The sequence below is a fragment of the Oncorhynchus masou genome, chromosome 13, assembly GCF_036934945.1.
Source record: "Oncorhynchus masou masou isolate Uvic2021 chromosome 13, UVic_Omas_1.1, whole genome shotgun sequence".
NCBI lineage: Eukaryota > Metazoa > Chordata > Actinopteri > Salmoniformes > Salmonidae > Oncorhynchus > Oncorhynchus masou.
In genome coordinates, this window is record NC_088224.1 from 37,989,720 (window position 1) to 38,016,243 (window position 26,524).

The 26,524-nt window shown below is 43.3% G+C and overlaps 2 protein-coding genes across 5 annotated transcripts in view; one reads left to right on the forward strand and one right to left on the reverse strand.

Moving 5' to 3' along the window:
• Positions 1 to 8,878, reverse strand: part of LOC135552250 (gamma-enolase-like) — a 27,092-nt gene extending 18,214 nt beyond the window's left edge. The window contains exons 1-2 of one of the 3 annotated variants that reach the window (XM_064983760.1): positions 8,840 to 8,878; positions 3,429 to 3,612 (exon numbers count right to left, since the gene is read on the reverse strand). Coding sequence is in view for 2 of the 3 variants with exons in the window: in XM_064983758.1 (XP_064839830.1) it covers positions 3,429 to 3,612; positions 8,185 to 8,194 (194 nt within the window). In the remaining variant the exon portion in view is untranslated. Of the gene's footprint in view, positions 1 to 829; positions 976 to 3,428; positions 3,613 to 8,184; positions 8,270 to 8,839 lie in introns of those variants that run through there. The other 2 variants (XM_064983758.1, XM_064983759.1) reach the window with 2 other exon arrangements.
• On the forward strand, positions 8,227 to 25,707 carry LOC135552255 (cell division control protein 42 homolog). Of its 2 annotated transcripts, none has more exons than XM_064983766.1 (6): positions 8,227 to 8,312; positions 10,048 to 10,152; positions 20,868 to 20,940; positions 21,365 to 21,474; positions 24,496 to 24,693; positions 25,026 to 25,707. In XM_064983766.1, exons 2-6 carry the CDS (start codon positions 10,048 to 10,050, stop codon positions 25,113 to 25,115), a joined length of 576 nt encoding a protein of 191 aa, XP_064839838.1. In that variant the 5' UTR covers positions 8,227 to 8,312; the 3' UTR covers positions 25,116 to 25,707. The 2 variants fall into 2 exon arrangements, with proteins under 2 accessions (XP_064839838.1, XP_064839840.1); XM_064983768.1 differs by lacking the exon at positions 8,227 to 8,312 and adding an exon at positions 8,331 to 8,408.
• The last annotated feature ends 817 nt before the right edge of the window (positions 25,708 to 26,524 follow it).

The following is a 26,524-nucleotide window of genomic DNA, read 5'->3' on the forward strand; positions in this document are numbered from 1 at the left end:
ACTGAGATGCAGTGCCTTAGACCGCTGCGCCACTAGGGAGCACGTGCGTGTGTGCGCATTCCTGTGTATGTGCATTTGTATGTGTGTGCATTCCTGTGCATGCATGTACGTGGTGTGGTGTGGGTGTGTATGCCTAGACAGAGGAGAGTGAGAGATATATAATTCTATAATTAAATGGCCAAGTAAAAATGGGATTATCTTTGTAATACAACAACAACAATGTCCTTGACACCCATCTCACCCGGAAAGAGAGAGAACTGTACAGGGAAAGTGCCTCTATCCAACTGCTATTTTAATCATGGTTGATTGACAACATTTCCTCCGCCCTCTGGTCACACCTCTGGTTCTTCAACCTCTGTTTCAGTCCACACAGCTGTTCCTGTCCCATCCTCATTCCTCTTATTTCCTATTGCAATGTTTGTGTGGGGAGTGTGAATGTGAGGGTGGGGTTGTTCTGTATGTGTGTGTGTCTGTCATTTGTGAGGAGAGAGGGAGCCAGAGTAGGTGCAGATGTCAGGTGAGGCACAGGGATGTATGGGAGGCCAGTGGACAGAGAGCCAGTGTGTCAGTGAGGGGAGTCTGCATAGACTCCTCTCCTAGGGCATTGTGTGTGTGTGTGTTAATGCATTGGCGTTAACGCTCTAGCTTCTAACCATCCTCTATCGTTTCCAGATTCATGTCGAGATTCACGGACACATTACTTTCTATAGGTGGATTCTGGATGACGAGAGGGGTGTGCCAACAGCTGTTCAGTGTGTAGGCCTATGCATGGGTAGATTTGTTTGCAGGTGTATCGAAAAATGTGTGGACTACAGAATTCCTATACTACCTCATTTATCAGATACACTACACTAGCTCCACATTGTCCAGATGTCTTATGTCCTTCTCGTTTGTTTTCTGCCTTGAACTGTGCCTTCATATCAGGGGTCTAAAGCGGCTTCCAGCTCCTCCTGTCTCTGTATCCTTCGTTGTGATCTGGAAATTGGATTGATAAAAGCAATATGGTGGATGTGGTCTATGAGCCAATGGCTGTCGCTTGTCTAGTTCTTTTAAATCAGTTCAGATATACAGTGCCTTCGGGAAAGTATTCAGACCCCTTGACTTTTTCCACATTTTGTTACGTTACAGCCTTATTCTATAATTGATTTAATAGTTTTTTCCCCCACATCAATCTAAATCAAATCAAAGTTTATCTGTCACATGCGCCGAATACAACAGGTGTAAACCTTACAGTGAAATGCTTACTTACGAGCCCCTTAACCAACAGTGCAGTTAGGAATAATATGTGTTCAGTAAAAAATAGGTAAGTGAAAACTAAAAGTAACAAATAATTAAAGAGCAGCAGTAAAATAACAGTTGCGAGGCTATAAACAGGGGGTCATAAACAGAGAGTAGCAGCAGTGTAAAAGGGGGGGCAATGCAAATAGTCTGGGTAGCCATTTGATTAGCTGTTCAGCAGTCTTATGGCTTGGGGGTAGAAGCTGTTAAGAAGCCTTTTGGACCTAGACTTGGCACTCTGGTACCGCTTGCCGTGTGGTAGCAGAGAGAACAGTCTATGACTAGGGTGGCTGGAGTCTTTGACAATTTTTAGGGCCTTACTCTGACACCGCCTGGTATAGAGGTCCTGGATGGCAGGAAGCTTGGCCCCAGTGAAGTCCTGGGCCGTACGCACTAACCTCTGTAGTGCCTTGCAGTCGGAGGCCGAGCAGTTGCCATAACAGGCAGTGATGCAACCAGTCAGGATGCTCTCGATGGTGCAGCTGTACAACTTTTCAGGGATAGGCTTTGTTGAAAGCTTCACGACTCTCTTGGTGTGTTTGTCTACACACAATACCCCATAATGACAAAGCAAGCACTACAGGTTTTTAGAAATTTTAGCTAATTTATTAAAAATAAAAAACTGAAATATCACATTTACATAAGTATTCAGACCCTTTACTCAGTACTTTGTTGAAGCACCTTTGGCAACAATTACAGCCTTGAGTCTTCTTGGGTATGACGCTACAAGCTTAGCACACCTGTATTTGGGGAGTTTCTCCCATTCCTCTCTGCAGATCCTCTCAAGCTCTGTCAAGTTGGATGGGGAGCGTTGCTGCACAGCTATTTTCAGGTCTCTCCAGTGATGTTCGATCAGGCTCAAGTCCGGGCTCTGGCTGGGCCACTCAAGGACATTCAGAGACTTGTCCCGAAGCCACTCCTGTACTGTCTTGGCTGTGTGCTTAGGGTCATTGTCCTGTTGGAAGGTGAATCTCGGCCCAGTCTGAGGTCCTGAGCGCTCTGGTTTTCATCAAGGATCTCTCTGTACTTTGCTCCGTTCATCTTTCACTCGATCCTGACTAGTCTAAGGCCATGCAGCTGAAAAACATCCCCACAGCATGATGCTGCCACCACCATGCTTCACCGTAGGGATGGTGCCAGGTTTCCTCCAGATGTGATGCTTGGCATTCAGGCCAAAGAGTTCAATCTTGGTTTCATCAAACCAGAGAATCTTGTTGTTTGAATGTGGTTTCTCATGGTCAGAGTCCTGTAGGTGCTTTTTGGCAATCTCCAAGCGGGCTGTCATGTGGCTTTTACTGAAGAGTGGCTTCCATCTGGCCACTCTACCATAAAGGCCTGATTGGTGGAGTGCTGTAGAGATGGTTGTCCTTCTGGAACCTTCTCCCATCTCCACAGAGGAACTCTGGAGCTCTGTCAGAGTGACCATCGGGTTCTTGGTCACCTCCCTGACCGAGGCCCTTCTTCCCCGATTGTTCAGTTTGGCCGGGTGGACAGCTCTAGGAAGAGTCTTGGTGGTTTCAAACTTTTTCCATTTAATAACGATGGAGGCCACTGTGTCCTTGGGGACCTTCAATGCTGCAGAAATATGTTGGTACCCTTCCCCAGATCTGTGCCTCGACACAATCCTGTCTCGGGGCGCTACGGACAATTCCTTCAACATAATGGCTTGGTTTTTGCTCTGACATAGACTGTTAACTGTGGGACCTTATAGACTGGTGTGTGCCTTTCCAAATCATGTCCAATCAATTGAATTTACCACAGGTGGACTCCAATCAAGTTGTAGAAACAACTCAAGGGTGATCAATGGAAACAGGACGCACCTGAGCTCAATTTCAAGTCTCATAGCAAATGGTCCTCATACTTTTGTAAATAAGGTATTTATATTTTTTATTTGTAATACATTTGCAAAAAAGTTCTAAAAACTTATTTTCACTTTGTCATAATGGGGTATTGTGTGTAGATTGCTAAGGATTTTTTTATTTTATCAATTTTAGAATAAAGCTGTAACGTAACAAAATGTGGAAAAAGACAAGGAGTCTGAATACTTTCCGAAGGCACTGTAGGAAAGGTGACAAGGAGAGCTTAGGACACCACTTTAGAGACTATTGACTATTGGACAGAATGTGTAGTCTGGAGACTGTTGTACCCACCCTTTGCTGCTACCACACAGCTTCCCATACTTCAGTGCCCTCTTGTGGTCATCTTCCCATTGCTGCCTGAGAGAGTCCAACCTAATGTAGCGTCCCTGTATGTCAGCAATCCTGTATGGGTTGGCATGGGTAGCCTCAAGCTTAGAAAGTCGGGCCAGCACCCAAAGGCTTGCCGGTTTGAATCCTAGGGCAGACAAGAAAAAAAGTGGAGAGAGAGAGAGATGGCATTTAGACCTCAGGTGCCACCTACTGCCATTGTGCCCTTGAGAAAATGCACAATAAAGATCTATTCTATAATGCATCAAGAGGTCTGAATGTTATGGTAGGTACAGGACAGGTATCAGGCTTGTCTTGTAGCTGCAGGTTCATGCCCCATCCCTGCTAATTCTCCTGATGACTCACACTAAATTTGTTCGCTACATACTTAGTCAGAGACTGCCATCGTTGAAATTGTTGGTGGTGAGAAAGGGAACGAAGGGTGTTGTAAGAAAACAAAGTCATCAGAGATTGGATTGTCTCTAACCAATCAGAGTATCAAAGCCTATGACAAATTTTCATACTGCCGCTTTACCTGGTTTCCACTAGATAGCACAGCCACAAAGTCCCAAAATGGGCTATATCTCAGTAATTCATGAAAAAAAAATGTGCTTTATGATCTTAATTTAAGGTTGGGGTTAGGCAAAAGGTTAGCAGTGTGGTTAAGTTTAGGGTATTTTTTTAAATCACATTCTAAAGCTGCAATATGTAACTTTTTGGGTGCGACCAACCAAATACACATAGATATGTGAGTTATAGATCTGTTATTCTCATTGAAAGCAAGTCTAAGACACGGTAGAGCTGTTCTATGTGCACTATTTCTATGCTTCCTGCGCTTGAGATTCAATTTTGTCATCTTCAAACAGCTGGAAATACAATATTTTTGGTTACTGAAAAGATATTTTAGAGTGGTTTAGATGGTACAATGACTGTCTACACATTGGTTGTTTTGTCACAAACTGAAATTAGGCAAACTTAGAATTTTAGCCACCAGGAAACGGCGAATGCACCTTTAAGATAAATTGTAGAAATAGGCGGGGTATAGGAAAAAAACATGTTGTTGATCAAATTCGACACTCTCATCAACTGCAATATAAAAAATTCCTTGCATGGTGAGCGAGAAAAAAAAAAAACGCCTGCTGGAGAAGACCAACAAAAGACAGATTTTGGGTCCATTTATCCCTCTCACTTCACCTCTTCCTCTCTGGTGAAGTGTTGGGGGTTACCATAGAGAATGATAGAGGCCTCTAGTAGCCAAAAAGCTATTTTAGTAAGAGCAGCGCCATTGAGCGCTTCCACCATTTGAATGTAGTCAACTGAGTGGGACTTCTAGCTTCATTGGCTGATCCCTCCAGATGACCCGGTTGGAATCATGTCCAATAGGGTCATCATGCTCAAGATGGCGCCGACAGAGAGGGCTGCCTTGCTTCTAGTCCTTCTAATACTTTGCAGTATTTTGCTTTTTTATGTATTATTTACATATGTGGCAGGGTCTACAGACAATCACAGACTACAAAAGGAAAACCAGCCACGTCATTGACACAGACATCTTGCTTCCAGACAAACTAAACACCTTCTTTGCCCGCTTTGAGGATAATACAGTGCCACCAGCGCGGCCCGCTACCAAGGACTGTGGGCTCTCTTTCTCCGTGGCCGACATGAGTAAGACATTTAAACGTGTTAACCCTCACAAGGCTGCCGGCCCAGGTGGCATCCCTAGCTGTGTCCTCAGAGCATGCGCAGACCAGCTGGCTGGTGTATTTACAGACATATTCAATCTCTCCCTATCCCAGTTTGTTGTCCCCACATGCTTCAAGATGGCCACCATTGTTCCTGTACCCAAGAATGCAAAGGTAACTGAACTAAATGACTATCGCCCTGTAGCACTCACTTCTGTCATCATTTAGTGCTTTTAGAGACTAATCAAGGATCATATCACCTCCACCATACCTGTCACCCTAGACCCACTTCAATTTGCTTACCACCCCAATAGGTCCACAGACTTTGCAATCGTCATCACACTACACACTGCCCTATCCCATCTGGACAATAGGAATACCTATGTAAGAATGCTGTTCATTGCATAGCTCAGCATTCAACACCATAGTACCCTTCAAGCTCATCATTAAGCTTGAGGCCCTGGGTCTCAAAACCGCCTTGTGCAATTGGGTCCTGGACCCTCTGACGGGCCGCCCCCCAGGTGGTTAAGGTAGGAAACAACCTCCACTTCGCTTGATCCTCAACACTGGGGCCCCACAAGGGTGCGTGCTCAGCCCCCTCCTGTACTCCCTCTTCACCCATGACTGCGTGGCCATGCACACCAACTCAATCATCAAGTTTGCAGATGACAACAGTAGTAGGCTTGATTACCAACAACGACGAGTCAGCCTACAGGGAGGTGGTTGAGGCTCTCGGAGTATGGTGTCAGGAAAATAACATCTCACTCAATGGCAACAAAACAAAGGAGATGATCGTGGATTTCAGGAAACAGCAGAGGAACCACCCCCCTATCCACACCGATGGGACAGCAGTGGAGAAGGTGGAAAGTTAAGTTCCTCTGCGTACACATCACAGACAAACTGAAATGGTCCACCCACACAGACAGTGTGGTGAAGAAGGCGCAACAGCACCTCTTCATCCTCAGGAGGCTGAAAAAATGTGGCTTGTCACCTAAAACCCTCACAAACTTTTACAGATGCACAATTGAAAGCATCCTGTCGGGCTGTATCACCGCTAGGTATGTCAACTGCACCACCCACAACTTCAGGGCTCTCCAGAGGGTGGTGCGGTCTGCACAACGCATCACCAGGGGCAAACTACCTGCCCTCCAGGACACCTACTGCACCCGATGTCACAAGAAGGCCAAAAAGATCATCAAGCACAACAACCACCCGAGCCTCTGCCTGTTAACCCCGCTACCATCCAGAAGGCGAGGTCAGTACAGGTGCATCACAGCTGGGACCGAGAAACTGAAAAACAGCTTCTATCTCAAGGCCATCAGACTGATAAACAGCATTCACTAACCACAGAGATGCTGCTGCCTACATACAGATTTGAAATCATTGGCCACTTTAATAAATGGAACACTTGTCACTTTAATAATGCCACTTTAATAATGTTTACTTATCTTGCATTATTCATCTCATATGTACAGTGCCTTGCGAAAGTATTTGGCCCCCTTGAACTTTGCGACCTTTTGCCACATTTCAGGCTTCAAACATAAAGATATGAACTGTATTTTAAACAGCTGTAGATCTCTGCAGTTCATCCAGAGTGATCATGGGCCTCTTGGCTGCATCTCTGATCAGTCTTCTCCTTGTATGAGCTGAAGGTTTAGAGGGACGGCCAGGTCTTGGTAGATTTGCAGTGGTCTGATACTCCTTCCATTTCAATATTATCGCTTGCACAGTGCTGCTTGGGATGTTTAAAGCTTGGGAAATCTTTTTGTATCCAAATCCGGCTTTAAACTTCTTCACAACAGTATCTCGGACCTGCCTGTTGTGTTCCTTGTTCTTCATGATGCTCTCTGCGCTTTTAACGGACTTCTGAGACTATCACAGTGCAGGTGCATTTATACGGAGACTTGATTACACACAGGTGGATTGTATTTATCATCATTAGTCATTTAGGTCAACATTGGATCATTCAGAGATCCTCACTGAACTTCTGGAGAGAGTTTGCTGCACTGAAAGTAAAGGGGCTGAATAATTTTGCACGCCCAATTTTTCAGTTTTTGATTTGTTAAAAAAGTTTGAATTAGCCAATAAATGTCGTTCCACTTCATGATTGTGTCCCACATGTTGTTGATTCTTCACAAAAAAAAAATACAGTTTTATATCTTTATGTTTGAAGCCTGAAATGTGGCAAAAGGTCGCAAAGTTCAAGGGGGCCGAATACTTCCGCAAGGCACTGTATATACTGTATTATATTACATCTTAGCCTATGCTCATCCATATATTTATATATTCTTATTCCATTCTTTAACTTAGATTTGCTGTGTTATTGTTAGATATTACTTATTAGATGTTACTGCACTGTCGGAACTAGAAGCAGAAGCATTTCGCTACACTCGCAATAACATCTGCTTATCATGTGTATGTGACCAATAAGATTTGATGGTCCAATAGTTAAGAAGAAAAATAACTACTTTAAAATGGAGATAGCCTCAACGGCCACTGCCCATGCTGTCACAGATACAAAAGTGTGTTCTCTATCTATCTCTATGGGAGATCCAAACTACTTGTGTGGGTGTGGCCTAGCATTTGGCCGGAACAAGGAATCTGGATTGCCAGGCAAGCGATCCTCCCCAAAATTCACTATGCTCACAAGTAACCCACTGTTTAAAAAAATGCGTTATTCACTCCTGCTAGAATTACATTCAGTCGTGCTTACTCGCCTCACCTAGCTCAAAATCTCCCGTGGCATGACTTAGTTCCGGGCTTGCTCTGAACCTGAACGTTTACAGACTCTCAATGTGCACTGATCAGTAAATCAATATCGCAGATTGATTAATGATGTTTACTGAAAAACGTTTTGCCAATGTCAATTCCTCTCCATTGAAGATCACCTACCTGCCCTAATAAAATATTTTCAAGGTTGTCTCACCACTTGCCAAGGACAATGTATGTAGTCTCTTTGGAGGATGTCTCTCTCTTTGGCTCTCTAGATTTTCTTATATAACTAAACGGCAGGGTAGATAAAATGTAGAAGATATACTCACTAAATGCCATATGATGAGCCACAGATGAACCTCAAGAATATTGGAGGCTGTGTTGAATGAAACGCCTCCTTTACAGTGATCATGTGTATGAATCCCGGATGTGACAACGCCTGTGTTGGATTGATACGGTAGCGAAACTTTTGCAATCTAAGTCTGATTTGAGATAAATCGCGAAATGTATATTATGTAGAAAGAGTACATATTTACATTTGGAACAACTTAGTGTATGTATTTATTTTTAAACAACGGCATTAGCAGTTGACACCTAGCTAACCAGCTTGCTAAAGTTAGCTGCTAAGAACGTTAGCTATCTTTTGTTTGTTGTTTTTAACTAGTTAACGTTACGTGCTATGTGTCTACATAGCAGCTTGGGAAAAATAGCATTCGTTTTTGTTTACTTTTACTTCATTGTTAAAAAAAATGACATGGCACTGAAAATGATTGAGGCGAAACGGTTTTACAGGCCTCGTCTGGGATTTAGCTAGCTAACAAGCTAACGTTAGGTCGCTAGGCTATGATAGGTAACGTTAGCCAGATATAAAACGCTCTGTTTAGTCGGTTTGGCAAGCTCTAGTTAAGATTTAGTATGATTCAAAACTTTACATGTTTTTTCCCCCTTTTTTATTGGCTAGTTCGCTTGCTACCTTCACCTTACCTCGAACATTGTATGCGGAAGTGACAGCCAGTAACCTTAACGTTCGCTAGCTAACAGTAGCTAGTAAGCAACAATGTAGCAATTAGCAAGGTTTGAAAGTGCTACAAAAAAGTTGGTTAGTAAGCTAGCTATAATTGTGCCCATATTATCCATGCATGTTATGGTACAGTAAATAACCATTTTTGTAGGAAATAACTTGCTTCTTTAACGTTAGAGGTTGGCTAGCCTATTCCCCAGTGTTTGCTTGCCTGCAATCCTCGTGTGATAGTTAACGTTAAGTCTGATACATTGTCACTTTTTTTTTGTTTCGTATGTTTTTGTTGGAAAGCATTTAGAACTAGCATTGTTGTTAATTACTTATGTCATACTCCCAACCCACAACCGTCAAAATAATCACAAGACCCTCATTGATGAAATGGTGACGTAAAGAAGAGATACTCTATATAATGACGAGATGGTCTTGTCTCTGCTCTGATACAATTTATGCTTGTCCACACTGGTCGGCGGAGCCTTATGGGTGGTGTGACGCAATTCCTGGGCCTCTGGATGCACTCTGTTCTGCATCGCCTTGGCCTCTCAAATTGTGTAACAATGCGGAGGGCTCGGTATTGCTCCGCATTGACATGATTAGGTGAGGGCGGGAGGTCCTGTATCAATACAAAGTCACTTCCTTGACAACAGCTCTGCGCTGCTCCATGACGCGTAAAAACATATGTTTGCCCTAACTTCTGCGGAGGCCGCATTACAGTAAATGCTGTACAGCCATTGCAGAAAGCATATTGACCATGTAGTGCATTTAACAATATGAGTCGTTGCTCAGCAACATACTGGTCACAGGGCCTTGTGCTATGAACGGTGTATTACTGTCTGACAGCCTATTGTGTGCACTTGAGCGATCTAGATGGTTGGAATTCTTACCACTTGTTATTCACAAACACACTGTTGGGTCTGTGGTCAATGAGTCATACAATGGTTGTCTGCTCTCACTCTTGTGCCCACCCTCTCATGATGTATTATCTTGCCTCTCTCTCTCTCAATATATTTTATACTTAGTGAGATAAACCAATGACACATACCTCTAATCTAAATTATGACTACAGCTACCAAAAAGACATTTGCAGATTTTTTGTCTTCCCCGATTGGTCTGAAGTTTCACCAGCATCAATCAGTACATTCAACCCTGTTTCTGTCTGTCTCCCTCCATCCAGATGCAGACCATAAAGTGTGTGGTAGTGGGTGACGGTGCAGTGGGAAAGACCTGCCTGTTGATCTCCTACACCACCAACAAGTTCCCCTCGGAATACGTCCCCACGGTGAGTGGCACTGATTGGAGTGTTGTCAAGAAAGGTCTTTGAGCGGGGCATGGCCAAGTGTCGGGGTTTGTCAAGTGTCTAGACTAGGGGGTGTGCTACAGGAGCCGCTGCAGTTTGTGCCGTTTGTTCCAGACCATTTTCTAACACATTTCTGTTTCAACTAATCAAATTTAAACCGCTATTGAATGAATCCAGTGTGTGTAGTGCTGGGCTGGAGCAAAAGCCTCCACACACTGTCTGTAATTCTTGATCTGTGCAGAATCTCACATATAGAATCACATATAGAATGGGTTTTGATAAGAGAAGGTATTTGTTTTGTAGCTGAAAAGTAGCTCTTTAATAAAGAGCCAGACTCTTATGGAAGTGGTTATGGACCAAAAAGCAGTCTGGCTACAAGCCTTTTCACCTTTATTCTACCTTTATTTAACTAGGCAAGTCCGTTAAGAACAAATTTGTATTTTCAATGACGGCCTAGGAACAGTGGGTCAACTGCCTTGTTCAGGGGCAGAGCGACAGATTTGTACCATGTCAGCTCGGGGATTCGAACTTGCAACCAGGTAGCTGGCCGCTAAACTGACTTAGTAATCGGAAACATTTTAGTCAGTCAATTAGCACACATCAGCTATCAGTGACTGACATAACAAGATAAACTGTAGATGCACAAACACATTTAGAAATTGCACCTTGTGTGTTCTACTATTCTAACTCTCAACATTAAGTTGAAACTTCGACTAAGCACCCCCCCCCCCCCCCCAGCACTGTACTGGGGTGCTGCAGACAGTGTGTGATGAGGAGCTATTTCTATCAAGCCCATCTCTCTCTCTGGCAGTAATCAGCACAGTGATGTACCAGAGCCTGGCAGAGAGAGTCTGTTGACTCAGTCCTCTATGCCCAGTCAGGTCCAACTGGGTGTGTTCATGTTGGCCTGTAAAACAGACCCAATTGTCTCCGTGACGTTTCTCCGTCCTTCTATACTCACTACAGTGCACTCTTCTCATAAGAATCACGTGGCAATTTAAGTTTAAAAATAATTATAAGCAGATGACTCGACATACTCAAACAATGCTACTGGTTGATTTGGTAGGTATTGAAATACTCTTGCACATCTTACATGTACAGAAATAGGCTGAGATGACCTACAATGGCCTAGTGTATTCTTATATTAGATGCATGTAGTGCATTCTTAGAACCTTTCATTTATTGGTGAATACAGTCCTTGTACTACTGCATTTGGGAGATGAAACATCTGAATATGGCTGTAGTGTGGACAGTCACCCTTGGAGAGGCAGTTACTTTCTTCTTCTTTTTTTACCCACCATTCTCTATGGTGTTAGGCCTGGCTCTGTCCAAACACATTATCGTCATGGTGATCAGAGATGTGTTTCTGACTTTGCTTGGTTGCTCTTCAATGTGTGCTGCCTGCCGCACCTTTCCACTGCATGCCCCAACGCCTCACTGTTTTTATGTCTAAACTTGAACTTCCCATTAAAAGTGCGGCCTCCCATGGTTTCTCAACCCAATAACGGATAAGCAGACCAATGGTGTGCGGCAGACTGAAGTCCTTGGTTGCATCTTAATAGTCGAAAGGGGCTTCCTCGCTTTCGTCTTTCAGCGCTGGTGTATAAAAACACATGAGAGGTGAAGGAAATAAGCCTATGATAGACTGCTTTCACCTCTCCAATTCTTTCATATTCAGGCAGTATTCAATAGTGTTGTCACGATACCAGAAATTTGACTTCGATTCCAGGTTCAGTATCAAAACCAAAACGATACCACAGCAAAAAGAGACGGCATATTAGCCAAAGTGTACAGATGGAAAAACAATGTTTTCTTTCCATTTGGGACTTATTTTATTGTACTGATCAACAACATTGGCATAAAAGAAGCAATCTCTTATTTTATCAAAGTGTGCTCTTTAAGACCTAATGACATCATTCACACACACAGTGAGAGAGACGTGACTGAGGCGAGGAAGACGAAGTGAATGGGTAAATCGTTTTTTTATTTTAGTTTTTTTTACTTCATCCGGTGCCCTGGCTCGACAAGGTTTGCTCATTTCGACCATCCCATTGATCCTGAGGAGAAATCTCCACCAACCCGGGGCACCGAGCCATGCAAAACAAACTTGCCCAATGAAAAACGTTTTTTGGATATGACTGTATGGTTTTTGGTGACAATCAGCTTTGAATTAAGCATATTGTGTGTTATGGTTTGCGTATTATCACAAACAAAGTTCTAGGGTAGTGAATTGATGTGAGCTTCAGCTGTAAGCTAGCAAGAAAAGTTGCTCTGAATAGCTGGAAGCTACCGGTATCTTCTTGCATTGTGACGTGTTCTAGCCTGGAATGAACTTTGTTTTGCGAACAGTAATTAACAGTTGCAAGATTTCTACATGCCGTGTTGCTTTATTGAAGTGTGTTAGTTCCACACACTTGCTGCACAGAAGTTAACATGATGCAGCCCAGACTCCCAGCGAGTGCAGGGATTCCTCAGGACAGGCTAGAGCTAGCAATGACTAAGTGGAGCAGACACGGTGCGCTCGCGCTAGAAGGTGACATCAGCTTCGCTGATAGACTGACTTGATCCTCTCTCAATCAGTAGAACCTCTTTTCATGTTCTAGTATCAAAAAAGTACAAAGGTTTCGGTATACAGTGTAGCACTAGTGTTCAATCATATTCAGTGCAGTTAAAAGAAAGGTGACAAGGAGAGGAAGACATATTAGACCAATGAGATGCACCCCAACTCTAGCAAGCATGACTTGTGGGTAGGGCTGTAAGGGTACACATATATTCCTACCGAACCGTTCGGTACCGGGATCTCTGTTCGGTACGGGTTATGCCTACGCTGCGTTGTATGCCGTTGACTTGTGAGTAAATCTGAGTGGGAAAAATGTATGGAATTCCATTAAAACAACTACAGCCTATGCGCACGTTGTAATTAAAATTTGAATCTTAATTTAAACTAACCTCTGAGGTGTAGCCGGGAACTCTGTAGATGGTGAGTGGTGGGAACGATTAACCAGAATTTAAATCTGCAGTTTAGGAACATTTTGGCTTTACAGTCAACTACAATGACGATGGACAGAGAGTTGTGGATAAAAAGCTAATATTATGTTCTCCACTGCTCAACGAGAATAGCCTATGCAGAGTGGGGCGTGTAGCTTGCTTTTGTCGGCCAATCACAAGTCATCAAAGCTCCAAGTCATCAAAGCGCCAAGTCATAGAGCCTCCATGTGTGGCAAAGCAAGTTAGGAGATGATCTAATCAATGAAAGATGGAATTAGTTTAAATGAGAAGTATATGCTATGTGTTATTTGTTACTAACTGTAGGACAGGAAGAAAGTGCATGCAGAATCAATTAGCCTAGCTAGCTCTTAGCTAGCTATTTAGCCAACTAGCTTCTCTCGGTTTGATGCAGTCGAGAGGTACTACGTAATTATATTGGATGATAAATAACCTAGCTATGACAAGCTAGAAGTTCGTCTACTCGGGCAAGTCGGCTCAGTTGGTTGCTGCCTCTCCCTCCTTCCTTGCTCCCGTTTCACTTCCTTGCTCCCGATCACAGGACACACACCGCATGGTCTGTCCTCTGCCTACTCTACTTCACGCTGTATCAGCTCTGGTTAATAAAATAGCTTACAAGTGGACTTTTCTGCTGCGTCCCTCACTCTGATCCGACCACGTCTATACAGAACTGGTCATCCACACGTCTGTTCGGAAAAGATCTCTGTATTGAAAAAAATATTTATGCACATTTGTCTTGGTGGGAATGCCCCAGGTCCATTTCGGAACGCGTCCAACTTTTTAGACCTCTACTTGATGGCTAAAAGACAATGCCAGGAACATTGTGAATGATGTCACAGAAACTGTTCCACAAATAGGGTGCTTTTGAATTTTGCTAACTAAAGTAACTGTTGGAATTTTATTTTTCTGCTGTGCTGAAAACTGAACCGTGACCCCAAAACAGCAACAGGTGGGTTTGGTGAACCATTACACCCCTACTTGTGGGTGCATCTCAATGGTCTGAAATAGCTTCCTCTCCTTGTCGCCCGGGGAGGCTCAAACTCAAGTGTAAGAATGGACTAGGATGAGGCCTGAGATGAAACAGGGAGTGAATAGCCAGGGAAGAAGGTAAATTGGTGGTTTCGTGACTACACAAGGCAGGAATGTCAGGAATCTCGCACCCAAATTGAGGGAATGACCCTCAAGCTCCACACTACAAAGACAAACATGTACACTAAAATAATAGTAGTTAACACTGTTATTAATTCCCAGGTGACAGCCACAAGACTCCTTTCAAATAGAACACCTTAAAATGGCAGCAATGATTTAGTGTTTCACGCTAGTCTACATTTTCCAAAGCAACGTCAAGAACTCCCTACAGCAATTTGTCACTTTCTGGAACCCACCTATGTAATGGTGGGAGAAACATCGGTTGGGTTAAAGAGACGATGTGTTTTGAGCACAGGGTTTCAATTTTCCTTCAAAGTTTTCTGACCTACAAAAAAGCTTGAAAATGATACCACCCGTGAACCTGCCCTTCGGTAGTCACTGTCTACGCAGTCTTGTGCGACGTAGACAAAAAAACGATGCAATTCAGCACGAAGCACAGTGGTTTCATCCGCACATTATAGATGAGCTGAGTCAGACAGTTCCTCATTTTTACTGAACAGTATGTGGCTTCTTTGTCTATACAGGGAGTCCCCTAAAGAGGAACAAGAACGCTGTGAAACATTCTGATACCCTACGTACGCAACACAAGCACGCTACGCAAAATGGCATTATTGCGTCAAGTTATGAATGACTGGGCTGCACGAGTCTACGTAGTTTCTCTACGCAATACCATTTTGTGTCGCTACTTGTAGTTCTTCCATGTGTACATGTGGTATAAATCAGGGCTTACTTAGTTGACGACATGGTTCCCTTTGACCACATACCACTGTAAGTACCATACACTGTTCTGTCAAGGGAACCAAAGTGAGGGGTTTTCATGTGTATGTATGTACATGTGTATGTATGTACACCCCGGGTCCTGTGTGGCTCAGTCGGTAGAGCATGGTGCTTGCAACGCCAAGCGTCGTGGGTTCGATTCCCGCTGGGACCACCCATATGTAAAAAAAAAAGTAGTGGCCCCAGCCGACTTGTAAGTCGCTTTGGACAAAAGCGTCTGCTAAATGGGATATATTATTATTTATATTATTATATATTATTATATTACATACAGTTGATGTCGGAAGTTTACATACACCTTAGCCAAATACATTTAAACTCAGTTTTTCACAATTCCTAACATTTAATCCAAGTAAAAATTCCCTGTCTTAGGTCAGTTAGGATCACCACTTTATTTTAAGAATGTGAAATGTCAGAGTGATAGTAGAGAGAATGATTTATTTCATCTTTTATTTCTTTCATCACATTCCCAGTGAGTCAGAAGTTTACATACACTCAATTAGTATTTGGCAGCATTGCCTTTAAATTGTTTAACTTGGGTCAAAAGTTTCAGGTAGCCTTCCACAAGCTTCCCACAATAAGTTTGGTGAATTTTGGCCCATTCCTCCTGTCAGAGCTGGTGTAACTGAGTCAGGTTTGTAGGCCTCCTTGAACGCACACACTTTTTCAGTTCTGCCCACAAATTTTCTATAGGATTGAGGTCAGGGCTTTGAGATGGCCACCCCAATATCTTGACTTTGTTGTCCTTAAGCCATTTTGCCACAACTTTGGAAGTATGCTTGGGGTCATTGTCCATTTGGAAGACCCATTTGCGTCCAAGCTGACTGATGTCTTGAGATGTTGCTTCAATATATCCACATAATTGTCCTTCCTCATGATGCCGTCTCTTTAGTGAAGTGCACCAGTCTCTCCTGCAGCAAAGCACCCCCACAACATGATGCTGCCACCACTGCGCTTCACGGTTGGGATGGTGTTCTTCAGCTTTGAAGCCTCCCCCTTTTTCCTCCAAACATAACAATGGTCATTATGGCCAAACAGTTCTATTTGTGTTTCATAAGACCAGAGGACATGGGTGGGTGTGGGGTGGGATATAAGTTGTGAAAATAGGTTATGAAACAAGATAACCATATTTCTGTATCCACACCTGTGCCATATAGATTCAGTAGTTGTAAAGATGGGGAGAGGTCTGTCCGTAATAAAGAAGTGCTCTGCTTTTTTGACACCACACTCCAAAAAGCAAGTCCTGCAGGCTCTAGTTTTGTCTTAACGTGATTATTGTCCAGTCATATGGTCAAGTGCAACAAAGAAAGACCTAGTTAAGCTGGTCCAGAACGTCTTGCTCTTCATTGTAATCAGAGGGTTAATATAAATACTACGCATGCCAGTCTCTCTTGGCTGAGAGTTGAGGAAAGACTGACTGACTTCCTGGTTTTTATAAGAAACATTAATGTGTTGGAAATTCCTAATTGTTTGCATAGTCAACTTACACACAGCACTAACTCACACACTTACCCCACCAGACATGCCACCAGGGGTCTTTTCAAAGTCTCCAGTCCCAGAACAAATTCAAGGAAACATACAGTATTTTAAGTGACCTGCAAACCTGTTTTTAAAAAGAAACAAATAAAGTAACACCTCACGGCACAACGCCTCTCCCCCATGTGACCTACTTGTGTGTATGTATTTGTAACTGATGGATGCAGACACACACATCGCTCATCCATATATTATGTTCATATTCTTATTCATTATTTTACACATGTGAGTGTGTGTGTGTGTAAGGTAGTTGTTGTGAAATTGTTCGATTACTTGTTAGATATTACTACTCGGTCGGAACTAGAAGCACAAGCATTTCGCTACACTCGCATTAACATCTGCTAACCATGTGTATGTGACCAATAAAATTTGATGTAAACCAACACACACACACACACACACACATACGTACACACTACATGTAAATGTATTTAAATTGTAAAGTCTTTTTTCTGTATTCAAATTGAAATGGTCACATACACGTGTTTCGCAGATGTTATTGCGGGTGTAGCGAAATACTTGTGTATATCTCCAACAGTGCAGTAATATCTAACAATTTCACAAAAACACACACAAATCTAAAGTACAGGGATGGTAATGTATTTTTCGTTATGTGTCGGACCCCATTGAGACAAGCTGTCGCCATTGGAGTCAGCTAATGGAGATCCTAATCAATGAATTGATGTATGCCTACTGTGTGTCCAACCATCTGACAGGTGTGGCATATCAAGAAGCTGATTTAAAACAGCATGATCATTACACAGGTGCACCTTGTCCTGGGGGACAATGAAAAGCCACTATAAAATTTGCAGTTTTGTCACACAACACAATTCCACAGATGTCTCAAGTTTTGAGGGAGTGTGCAATTGGCATGCTGACTACAGGAATGTCCACCAGAGCTGTTGCCAGATAATTTAATGTTAATTTCTCTACCATAAGCCACCTTCAACGTCTTTTTAGAAAATTTGGAAGTACGTCCAACCGGCCCTCACAACCGCAGACCATGTCTAACCATGCCAGCCTAGGACCTCCACATCCGGCTTCTTCACCTACGGGATCGTCTGAGACCAGCCACCCGGACAGCTGATGAAACTCTGGGATTGCACAACCGATTAATTTTGGCACAAACTATCAGAAACCGTCTCAGGGAAGCTCATCTACGTGCTCATTGTCTTGACCTGACTGCAGTTCGACGTCGTAACCAACTTCAGTGGGCAAATGCTCACCTTCGATGGCCACTGGCACGCTGGAGAGTTGTGCTCTTTAATTTAAGTCTCTATGGGGGTGCCACAGGGTTCAATCCTCGGGCCGACTCTTCTCTGTATACATCAATGATGTCACTCTTGCTGCAGGCGATTCTCTGATCCACCTCGACACAGACGACACCAGTCTGTACACTTCTGGCCCTTTTTTGGACACTGTGTTAACTAACCTCCAGACGAGCTTCAATGCCATACAACTCTCATTCCGTGACCTCCAACTGCTCTTAAATGCAAGTTAAACTAAATGCATGCTCTTCAACCGATCGCTGCCCACACCTGCCTGCCCGTCCAGCATCACTACTCTGGACTGTTCTGACTTAGAATATGTGGACAGCTACAAATACCTAGGTGTCTGGTTAGACTGTAAACTCTCCTTCCAGACTGACATTAAGCATCTCCAATACAAAATTAAATCTAGAATCGGCTTCCTATTTCGCAACAAAGCCTCCTTCACTCATGCTGCCAAACATACCCTCGTAAAACTGACTATCCTACCGATCCACTCTACCCAGCAAATTGGATGCAGTCTATCACAGTCCCATCCGTTTTGTCACCAAAGCCCCATATCCTACCCACCACTGCGACCTGTATGCTCTCGTTGGCTGGCCCTCGCTTCATATCCATTACCAAACCCACTGGCTGCTCCAGGTCATGAATAAGTTGTTTCTAGGTAAAGCCCTGCCTTATCTCAGCTCACTGATCACCATAGCAGCAACCACTCGTAGCACGCGCTCCAGCAGGTATATCTCACTGGTCACCCCCAAAGCCAATTCCTCCTTCGGCCACCTTCCTTCCAGTACTCTGCTGCCAATGACTGGAACGACCTGCAAAAATCACTGAAACTGGAGACTCATATCTCCCTCACTAGCTGTAAGCACCAGCTGTCAGAGCAGCTCACAGATCACTGTACCTGTACATAGCTCCTCTGTAAATAGCCCATCCAACTACCTCATCCCCATACTGTTATTATTTTGCTCCTTTGCACCCCAGTATCTCTACTTGCACACATCTATCACTCCAGTGTTTAATTGCTATATGGTAATTAGTTTGCCACTATGGCCTATTTATTGCCTTACCTCCCTTATCCTACCTCATTTTACACACTGTATATAGACTTTTTCTATTGTATTATTGACTGTATGTTTGTTTATTCCATGTGTAACTCTGTGGTGTTGTTTTGTGTCGCACTGCTTTGCTTTATCTTGGCATGGTCACAGTTATAAAGGAGAACTTGTTCTCAACTAGCCTACTTGGTTAAATAAAGGTGAAATAAATAAATTGAGTTAAGGGTCTGAATACTTATGTAAATGTGATATTTTTTTACTTGTATTAAATTTGCTAAAATTTATCAACTGTTTTTGCTTAGTCATTATGGGGTATTGTGTGACGATTGAGGGGGTAAACAATTTACTACATTTTAGAATAAGGTTGAACGTAACAAAATGTGGAAAAGGTGAAGGGGTCTGAATACATTCCGAATTCACTGTAGGCCTAGGCAGAGCTCACCGCCTAGGCTACCTAATGGTCATCATGGCAACCAAAGAACTATCTGATGAAATGGAGGCAGTGCTTAAAAGCCAAAGGCCTGTATTTTGTGCGGGTGTCTCCAGAGATGTTCGATGGGATTCAACTCCGGGCTCTGGCTTGGCCACTCAAGGACATTCATAGTTTGCTCCGTTCATCTTTCGCTCAAACCTGACTAGTGTCCCAGTCACTGCCGCTGAAAAACATCCCCACAGCATGATCCTGCCACCACCATGCTTCATCGTAGGGATGGTGCCATGTTTCCTCCAGACATGACGCTTAACATTCAGGCCAAAGAGTTCAATCTTGGTTTCCTCAGACCAGAGAATCTTGTTACTCATGGTCTGAGCGTCTTTAGGTGCCTTTTGGCAAACTCCAAGCGGGCTGTTGTGCCTTTTACTGAAGAGAGGCTTCCGTCTGGCCACTACCATGGTAGAGTGCTGCAGAGATGGTTGTCCTTCTGGAAGGTTCTTCCATCTCCACAAAAGAACTCTGGAGCTCTGTCAGTGACTATCGGATTCATGGTCACCTCTCTGACCAAGGCCCTTCTCCCCCATTGCTCAGTTTAGCCTGGCAGTCAGCTCTAGGAAGAGTCTTGGTGGTTCCAAACTTCATCCATTTAAGAATGATAGAGGCCACTGTTTTTTTGGGGGGACCTTCAATGATACAGAAATGTTTTGGTACACTTCCCCAGATCTGTGCCTCGACACAACCCTGTCTCGGAGCTCTAAGCACAATTCCTTCGACCTCATGGCTTGGTTTTTGCTCTGACATGCACTGTCAACTCAAGTGTGCACCTTTCCAAATCATGTCCATTGCGTTTTTTGAATAAGGCTGTAACGTAACAAAATGTGGGAAAGTACAGGGGTCTGAATACTTTCCGAATGCACCGTATGTAGCTGGCTATTTGGTTTGAAGTAATGCATCACGTTTTTTTTTTTTATCTGCTTGAAATTGACGACAACAACTGCATGAAATGTCCAGGGATGGCAGAGAAGGCTAAAGGACTGGTTCCTAACTACTATCCGTGTGGAGTCTTCTTTGAGCGCTTGTTCAGCAGCCGTGGCATTACCCAGTTGCCTGTATTTGTTTCTCCCTGGATGTACCGACGATGCCCTCCACTCAAGCTATACTGCCTTTCCAGCTCAATGCCTCAACTCCCTTACCATTATCCGGAACCGACTACTACTAGAGAGACTTTACAATTGCCTTTAAAAATATACATATATGTATTTTTAGGGACGACAATGGAAATAAGTCTGACTTTTTTTGTGATGTCCCTGTCACTTAAAAAAAATGTATGCTGTGTATGATTTAAAAAAATATTTTTTACTGGAAAATAAATACTAAAATAAATAAATAAATACTAAAATAAATATAACATCAAAACTCTACATGTTATGAAATCCCTAATGATTGATCCTCTATCCATCTCTTCCTCAGGTGTTTGATAACTATGCAGTGACAGTGATGATCGGAGGGGAGCCCTACACTCTGGGGCTGTTCGATACAGCAGGTAAAACAAAATGGCCGCTCTCTGTCTCTCTCTCACTCTCTCTCTCTCTCTCTCTCTCTACGTGAGCGCCTCCTAACTACAGTGTCTTGAGCCTCGACTTGTAATACCTTCTTCTCACTCACCATGGTCTGCCTGTTTTACTTGCACACGGTGCTTACGGATCGTGTTTCTCTCCAGGCATCTAAGCATTTAACATTGCATGGGTAACTAGCCTATGTAGTTATAGCATTTACCATCGTTTCTAAACAAGTTTTTGTGTTTGTGGGTTAGTCTGCTTGTGTTAGTCCACCAAGCTCAAATATAAACTAGATCATGTAGAGTCCATTGTGTAGTTGTCTTATTTAGACTTTTCCTTGCATATGAAAGGTATCCTTGACGTAAAATCCCCAAATGTTTTGCTCTCTCTCTCTGTCGCCCTCCCCAGGTCAGGAGGACTATGACAGACTGCGACCACTCAGCTACCCTCAGACAGATGTCTTCCTGGTGTGCTTCTCTGTCGTATCACCTTCCTCTTTTGAGAACGTCCGTGAGAAGGTGTGTGTGGAATACAACTTTATTGTCCATTTGCTAGAACATAAATTAGTTTTCTGCCCTTCCCAACACCCCCAAAACACAACACACACACACATGTGACTTGTGTTTTCAAGCCCATGTCTTTACACCTAGGTTTCTCTGTAAACATAGCATTGTGTGTGTTTTGTTAGTTGGGGTTAATGTTCTTTTTCTCCCCTTTGCCTTGATGACAGCTTTGTGCACTCTTGGCATTCTCTCAACCAGCTTCTTGAGGTAGTCACCTGGAATGCTTTTCTAACAGTCTTGAAGGAGTTCCCATATATGCTTAGTATTTGTTGGCTGCTTTTCCTTCACTCTTCAGTCCAACTCATCCCAAACCATCTCAATTGGGTTGAGGTCGGGTGATTGTGGAAGCCAGGTCATCTGATGCAGCACTCCATCAGTCTCCTTCTTGGTCAAATAGCCCTTACACAGCCTGGAGGTGTGTTGTGTCATTGTCCTGTTGAAAAACAAATGATAGTCCCACTAAGCGCAAACCAGATGGGATGGCGTATCGCTGCAGAATGCTGTGGTAGCCATACTGGTTAAGTGTGCCTTGAATTCTAAATAAATCATTGACAGTGTCACCAGCAAAGCACCATCACATCACCTCCTCCATGCTTCAAGGTGGGAACCACACATGCGGAGATCATCCGTTCACCAACTCCGCGTCTCACAAAGACACAGCGGGTCTTTGCAGCAATTCGAAGGCCTGATTCACGCAGTCTCCTCGGAACAGTTGATGTTGATATGTCTTTTACTAAAACTATGTGAAGCATTTATTTATTTGAGCTGCAATAATTGCCGATTTCTAAAGCTGGTAACTCTAATGAACTTCTTGACATTTTCTAGATTGACTGACCTTCATGTGTCATGCTGTAATTTTTCTTGGTTTTATTTGAGCTGTTCGTGACATAATTTGGACTTCATATTTTACCAAATACTGTCTTCTGTATACCACCTCTTTCTTGTTGCAACACAACTGATTGGCTCAAACACATTAAGAAGGAAAGAAATTCCGCAAATTAACTTTTAACAAGGCACACCTGTTAATTTAAATGTATTCCAGGTGACTACCTCATGAAGCTGGTTGAGAGAATGCCAACAGTGTGCAAAGGGTGGCTACTTTGAATCTCAAATATAAAATATAGTTTGATTTGTTCAACACTTTTTTTTTTTGGGTTACTACATGATTCAATATGTGTTACTTAATAGTTTTGATGTCTTCACTATGATTCACCAATGTAGAAAGTAGTCCAAATAAAGAAAAACCCTAAAATGAGTAGGTGTGTTCAAACTTTTGACTGGTTCTGTATATAACATGAATCCCTCCCATACTCCATGGACATAATACAGTGGGGCAAAAAAGTATTCAGTCAGCCACCAGTTGTGCAAGTTCTCCCACTTAAAAAGATGAGAGGCCTGTAATTTTCATCATAGGTACACTTCAACTATGACAGACAAAATGAGAAAAACAAATCCAGAAAATCACATTGTAGGATTTTTAATGAATTTTATTTGCAAATTATGGTGGAAAATACGTATTTGGTCACCTACAAACAAGCAAGATTTCTGGCTCTCACAGACCTGTAACTTCTTCTTTAAGAGGCTCCTCTGTCCTCCACTCGTTACCTGTATTAATGGTACCTGCTTGAACTTGTTATCAGTATAAAAGACACCTGTCCACAACCTCAGTCACACTCCAAACTCCACTATGGCCAAGACCAAAGAGCTGTCAAAGGACACCAGAAACAACATTGTAGACCTGCACCAGGCTGGGAAGACTGAATCTGCAATAGGCAAGCACCTTGGTTTGAAGAAATCAACTATGGGAGCAATTATTAGGAAATGGAAGACATACAAGACCACTGATAATCTCCCTCAATCTGGGGCTCCATACAAGATCTCACCCCGTGGGGTCAAAATGATCACAAGAATGGTGAGCAAAAATCCCAGAACCACACGGGGGGACCTAGTGAATGACCTGCAGAGAGCTGGGACCAAAGTAACAAAGCCTACCATCAGTAACACACTACGCCGCCAGGGACTCAAATCCTGCAGTGCCAGAAGTGTCCCCCTGCTTAAGCCAGTACATGTCCAGGCCCGTCTGAAGTTTGCTAGAGAGCATTTGGATGATCCAGAAGAAGATTGGGAGAATGTCATATGGTCAGATGAAACCAAAATAGAACTTTTTGGTAAAAACTCAACTCGTCGTGTTTGGAGGACAAAGAATGCTGAGTTGCATCCAAAGAACACCATACCTACTGTGAAGCATGGGGGTGGAAACATCATGCTTTGGGGCTGTTTTTCCTCAAAGGGACCAGGACGACTGATCCGTGTAAAGGAAAGAATGAATGGGGCCATGTATCGTGAGATTTTGAGTGAAAACCTCCTTCCATCAGCAAGGGCATTGAAGATGAAACGTGGCTGGGTCTTTCAGCATGACAATGATCCCAAACACACCGCCCGGGCAACGAAGGTGTGGCTTTGTAAGAAGCATTTCAAGGTCCTGGAGTGGCCTAGCCAGTCTACAGATCTCAACCCCATAGAAAATCTTTGGAGGGAGTTGAAAGTCCGTGTTGCCCAGCAACAGCCCCAAAACATCACTGCTCTAGAGGAGATCTGCATGGAGGAATGGGCCAAAATACCAGCAACAGTGTGTGAAAACCTTGTGAAGACATACAGAAAACGTTTGACCTCTGTTATTGCCAACAAAGGGTATATAACAAAGTATTGAAATAAACTTTTGTTATTGACCAAATACTTATTTTCCACCATAATTTGCAAATCAATTCATTAAAAATCCTAATGTAATTTTCTGGATTTTTTTTCTTCTCATTTTGTCTGTCATAGTTGAAGTGTACCTATGATGAAAATTACAGGCCTCATCTTTTTAAGTGGGAGAACTTGCACAATTGGTGGCTGACTAAATACTTTTTTGCCCCACTGTATTACCCAGGATCAAAACCTGGGTGTGATCCTAATATACCCCCTCTCCCACAGTGGGTCCCAGAGATCTCCCACCACTGTCCGCGTACACCCTTCCTGCTGGTGGGCACCCAGATGGACCTGAGGGACGACAGCAACACAGTGGAGAAGCTGGCTAAGAACAAGCAGCGGCCCCTGGCCCCTGAGAGCGGAGACAAGCTGTGCCGGGACCTCCGGGCCGTCAAATACGTCGAGTGCTCCGCCCTCACCCAGGTGTGTGTGTGTGTGTGTGTGTGTGTGTGTGTGTGTGTGTGTGTGTGTATACACACATGTGGGAAAGAGACACAATCTCTATCTACTAAGTCTCTGGCCCTCATTTAGGTAAAACAGGAACTGGTGGGTGTAAGTGACTTGAATGGTTTCTGAAAAGTAACTTCCTCTCACTCTGTCGACCTCTGTCATTCGTTGTCTTGATGTCATACTTTCTCACTAGGAACTACTAGCGGATGATGGCGACTGTCGACAGCCTTTCATAGTGTAACTGTGGACATTGTGAAACTAGAATAGTGGATCAATGAGTAAATTGACTTCTCTCTCTCTCTCAGCGAGGTCTGAAGAACGTGTTTGATGAGGCCATCTTGGCCGCGCTGGAGCCGCCAGAGACCAAGCCCAAGAAACGCTGCGCACTCTTATAAGATATTTTAAATTGGGCCAAAGAGCCAGGGGAAAGACCAGACGGGGGGGAGACAGGCAGACACGGAGAACAGACAAAGCTGGGAGGGGTGTAAAGGGAGGGAGAAAGAGAGGACGAGTGAGACATTTGTTTAATAGTGCCTTCAGCGATACAGGTGGGGAGGGGCGATGTTGCGTGGATAGGTAACAGAGACCTAGAAATACATCCTAATATGTAATAGAATGTATATCTATGTTTCTTGTAACAAGCTGATCAATTCTCTTCCAGACCAGAAAAGTCCTTCTTAAAAGGAGACCGACAGAGCAATATAGGGAAGAGACAAGGTTTTGAAACCTCTATTGCCTTAAAGTTACAGTACAAACAAAATAAGTTAGACAAAAGGAGGAAGAGACCGTGTGGAGTTTATTTTGTGTTTGATGATACTTAAAAACTGACTGGAAAAATGTGCTTAATCTGTGCAATCTAGACGCACACAGGCCTCATCTAGACGCACACAGGCCTCATCTAGACGCACACAGGCCTCATCTAGACGCACACAGGCCTCATCTAGACGCACACAGGCCTCATCTAGACGCACACAGGCCTCATCTAGACGCACACAGGCCTCATCTAGACGCACACAGGCACCAGGGCTTTACTCCCTTCAACCCACAACTGAACTCTTCTTCTTCACACACTATCTGCCATCACTGCTCCCATGGAAACTACAAGCGCTTTTTATTCCTCTTGGGATTTCACTGCCCCCTAACATGAACTGAATTTCCACTTGCTTCCTTTTTTTGACATTTATTGTTTTAGAGATGATGGTATATTAATGACGATAATAAGAGTATTATTTTTTTGCCCCTTTATTTCCGGTGACACCCCTAGTGGTTAGCGGTTTGGACAATTGTTTTTTAAAAATGTTTATTTTTTATTATTTTTTATGTTGTGTGCCAATGTGTTGAGTGTCACTGGTTTCATTTGACAACAATCCTAATATGCCTCTAATGACTACGTAGCTGGTTGTGATGTCAGTAGTAATAACAGCAAATAGCAATAATGATTATGAGTAACAGTAATAGCTGTATTGACGCATCATCCAGTTGTTTGAAATAAATAAAAAATAACTTGAAAATGGTCTCTAACTTTGAACTCTTCTCAATTTCCCCATAAAGCATACTATAATTAAACAATAAGGTCCGAGGGGGTGTGGTATATGGCCAATATACCACGGCTAAGGGCTGTTCTTATGCACGACGCAACACAGAGTGCTTGGACACAGCCCTTAGCTGTGGTATATTGGCCAAATATCACAATACCCAGAGGTGCCTTATTGCTATTATAAGCTGGTTACCAATGTAATTAGAGCAGTAAAAATAAATGTGTTGTCATACCCATGGTATACAGTCTGATATACCACGGCTTCCA

Bases quoted from the DNA above. Each gene is read 5' to 3' on its own strand.
- LOC135552255 (XM_064983766.1), top strand. From the start codon at position 10,048: ATGCAGACCATAAAGTGTGTGGTAGTGGGTGACGGTGCAGTGGGAAAG. The intron at 20,941-21,364 runs GTAAAACAAAAT...CGCCCTCCCCAG, and splicing joins GGGGCTGTTCGATACAGCAG to GTCAGGAGGACTATGACAGA. The intron at 21,475-24,495 runs GTGTGTGTGGAA...CCTCTCCCACAG, and splicing joins TTGAGAACGTCCGTGAGAAG to TGGGTCCCAGAGATCTCCCA.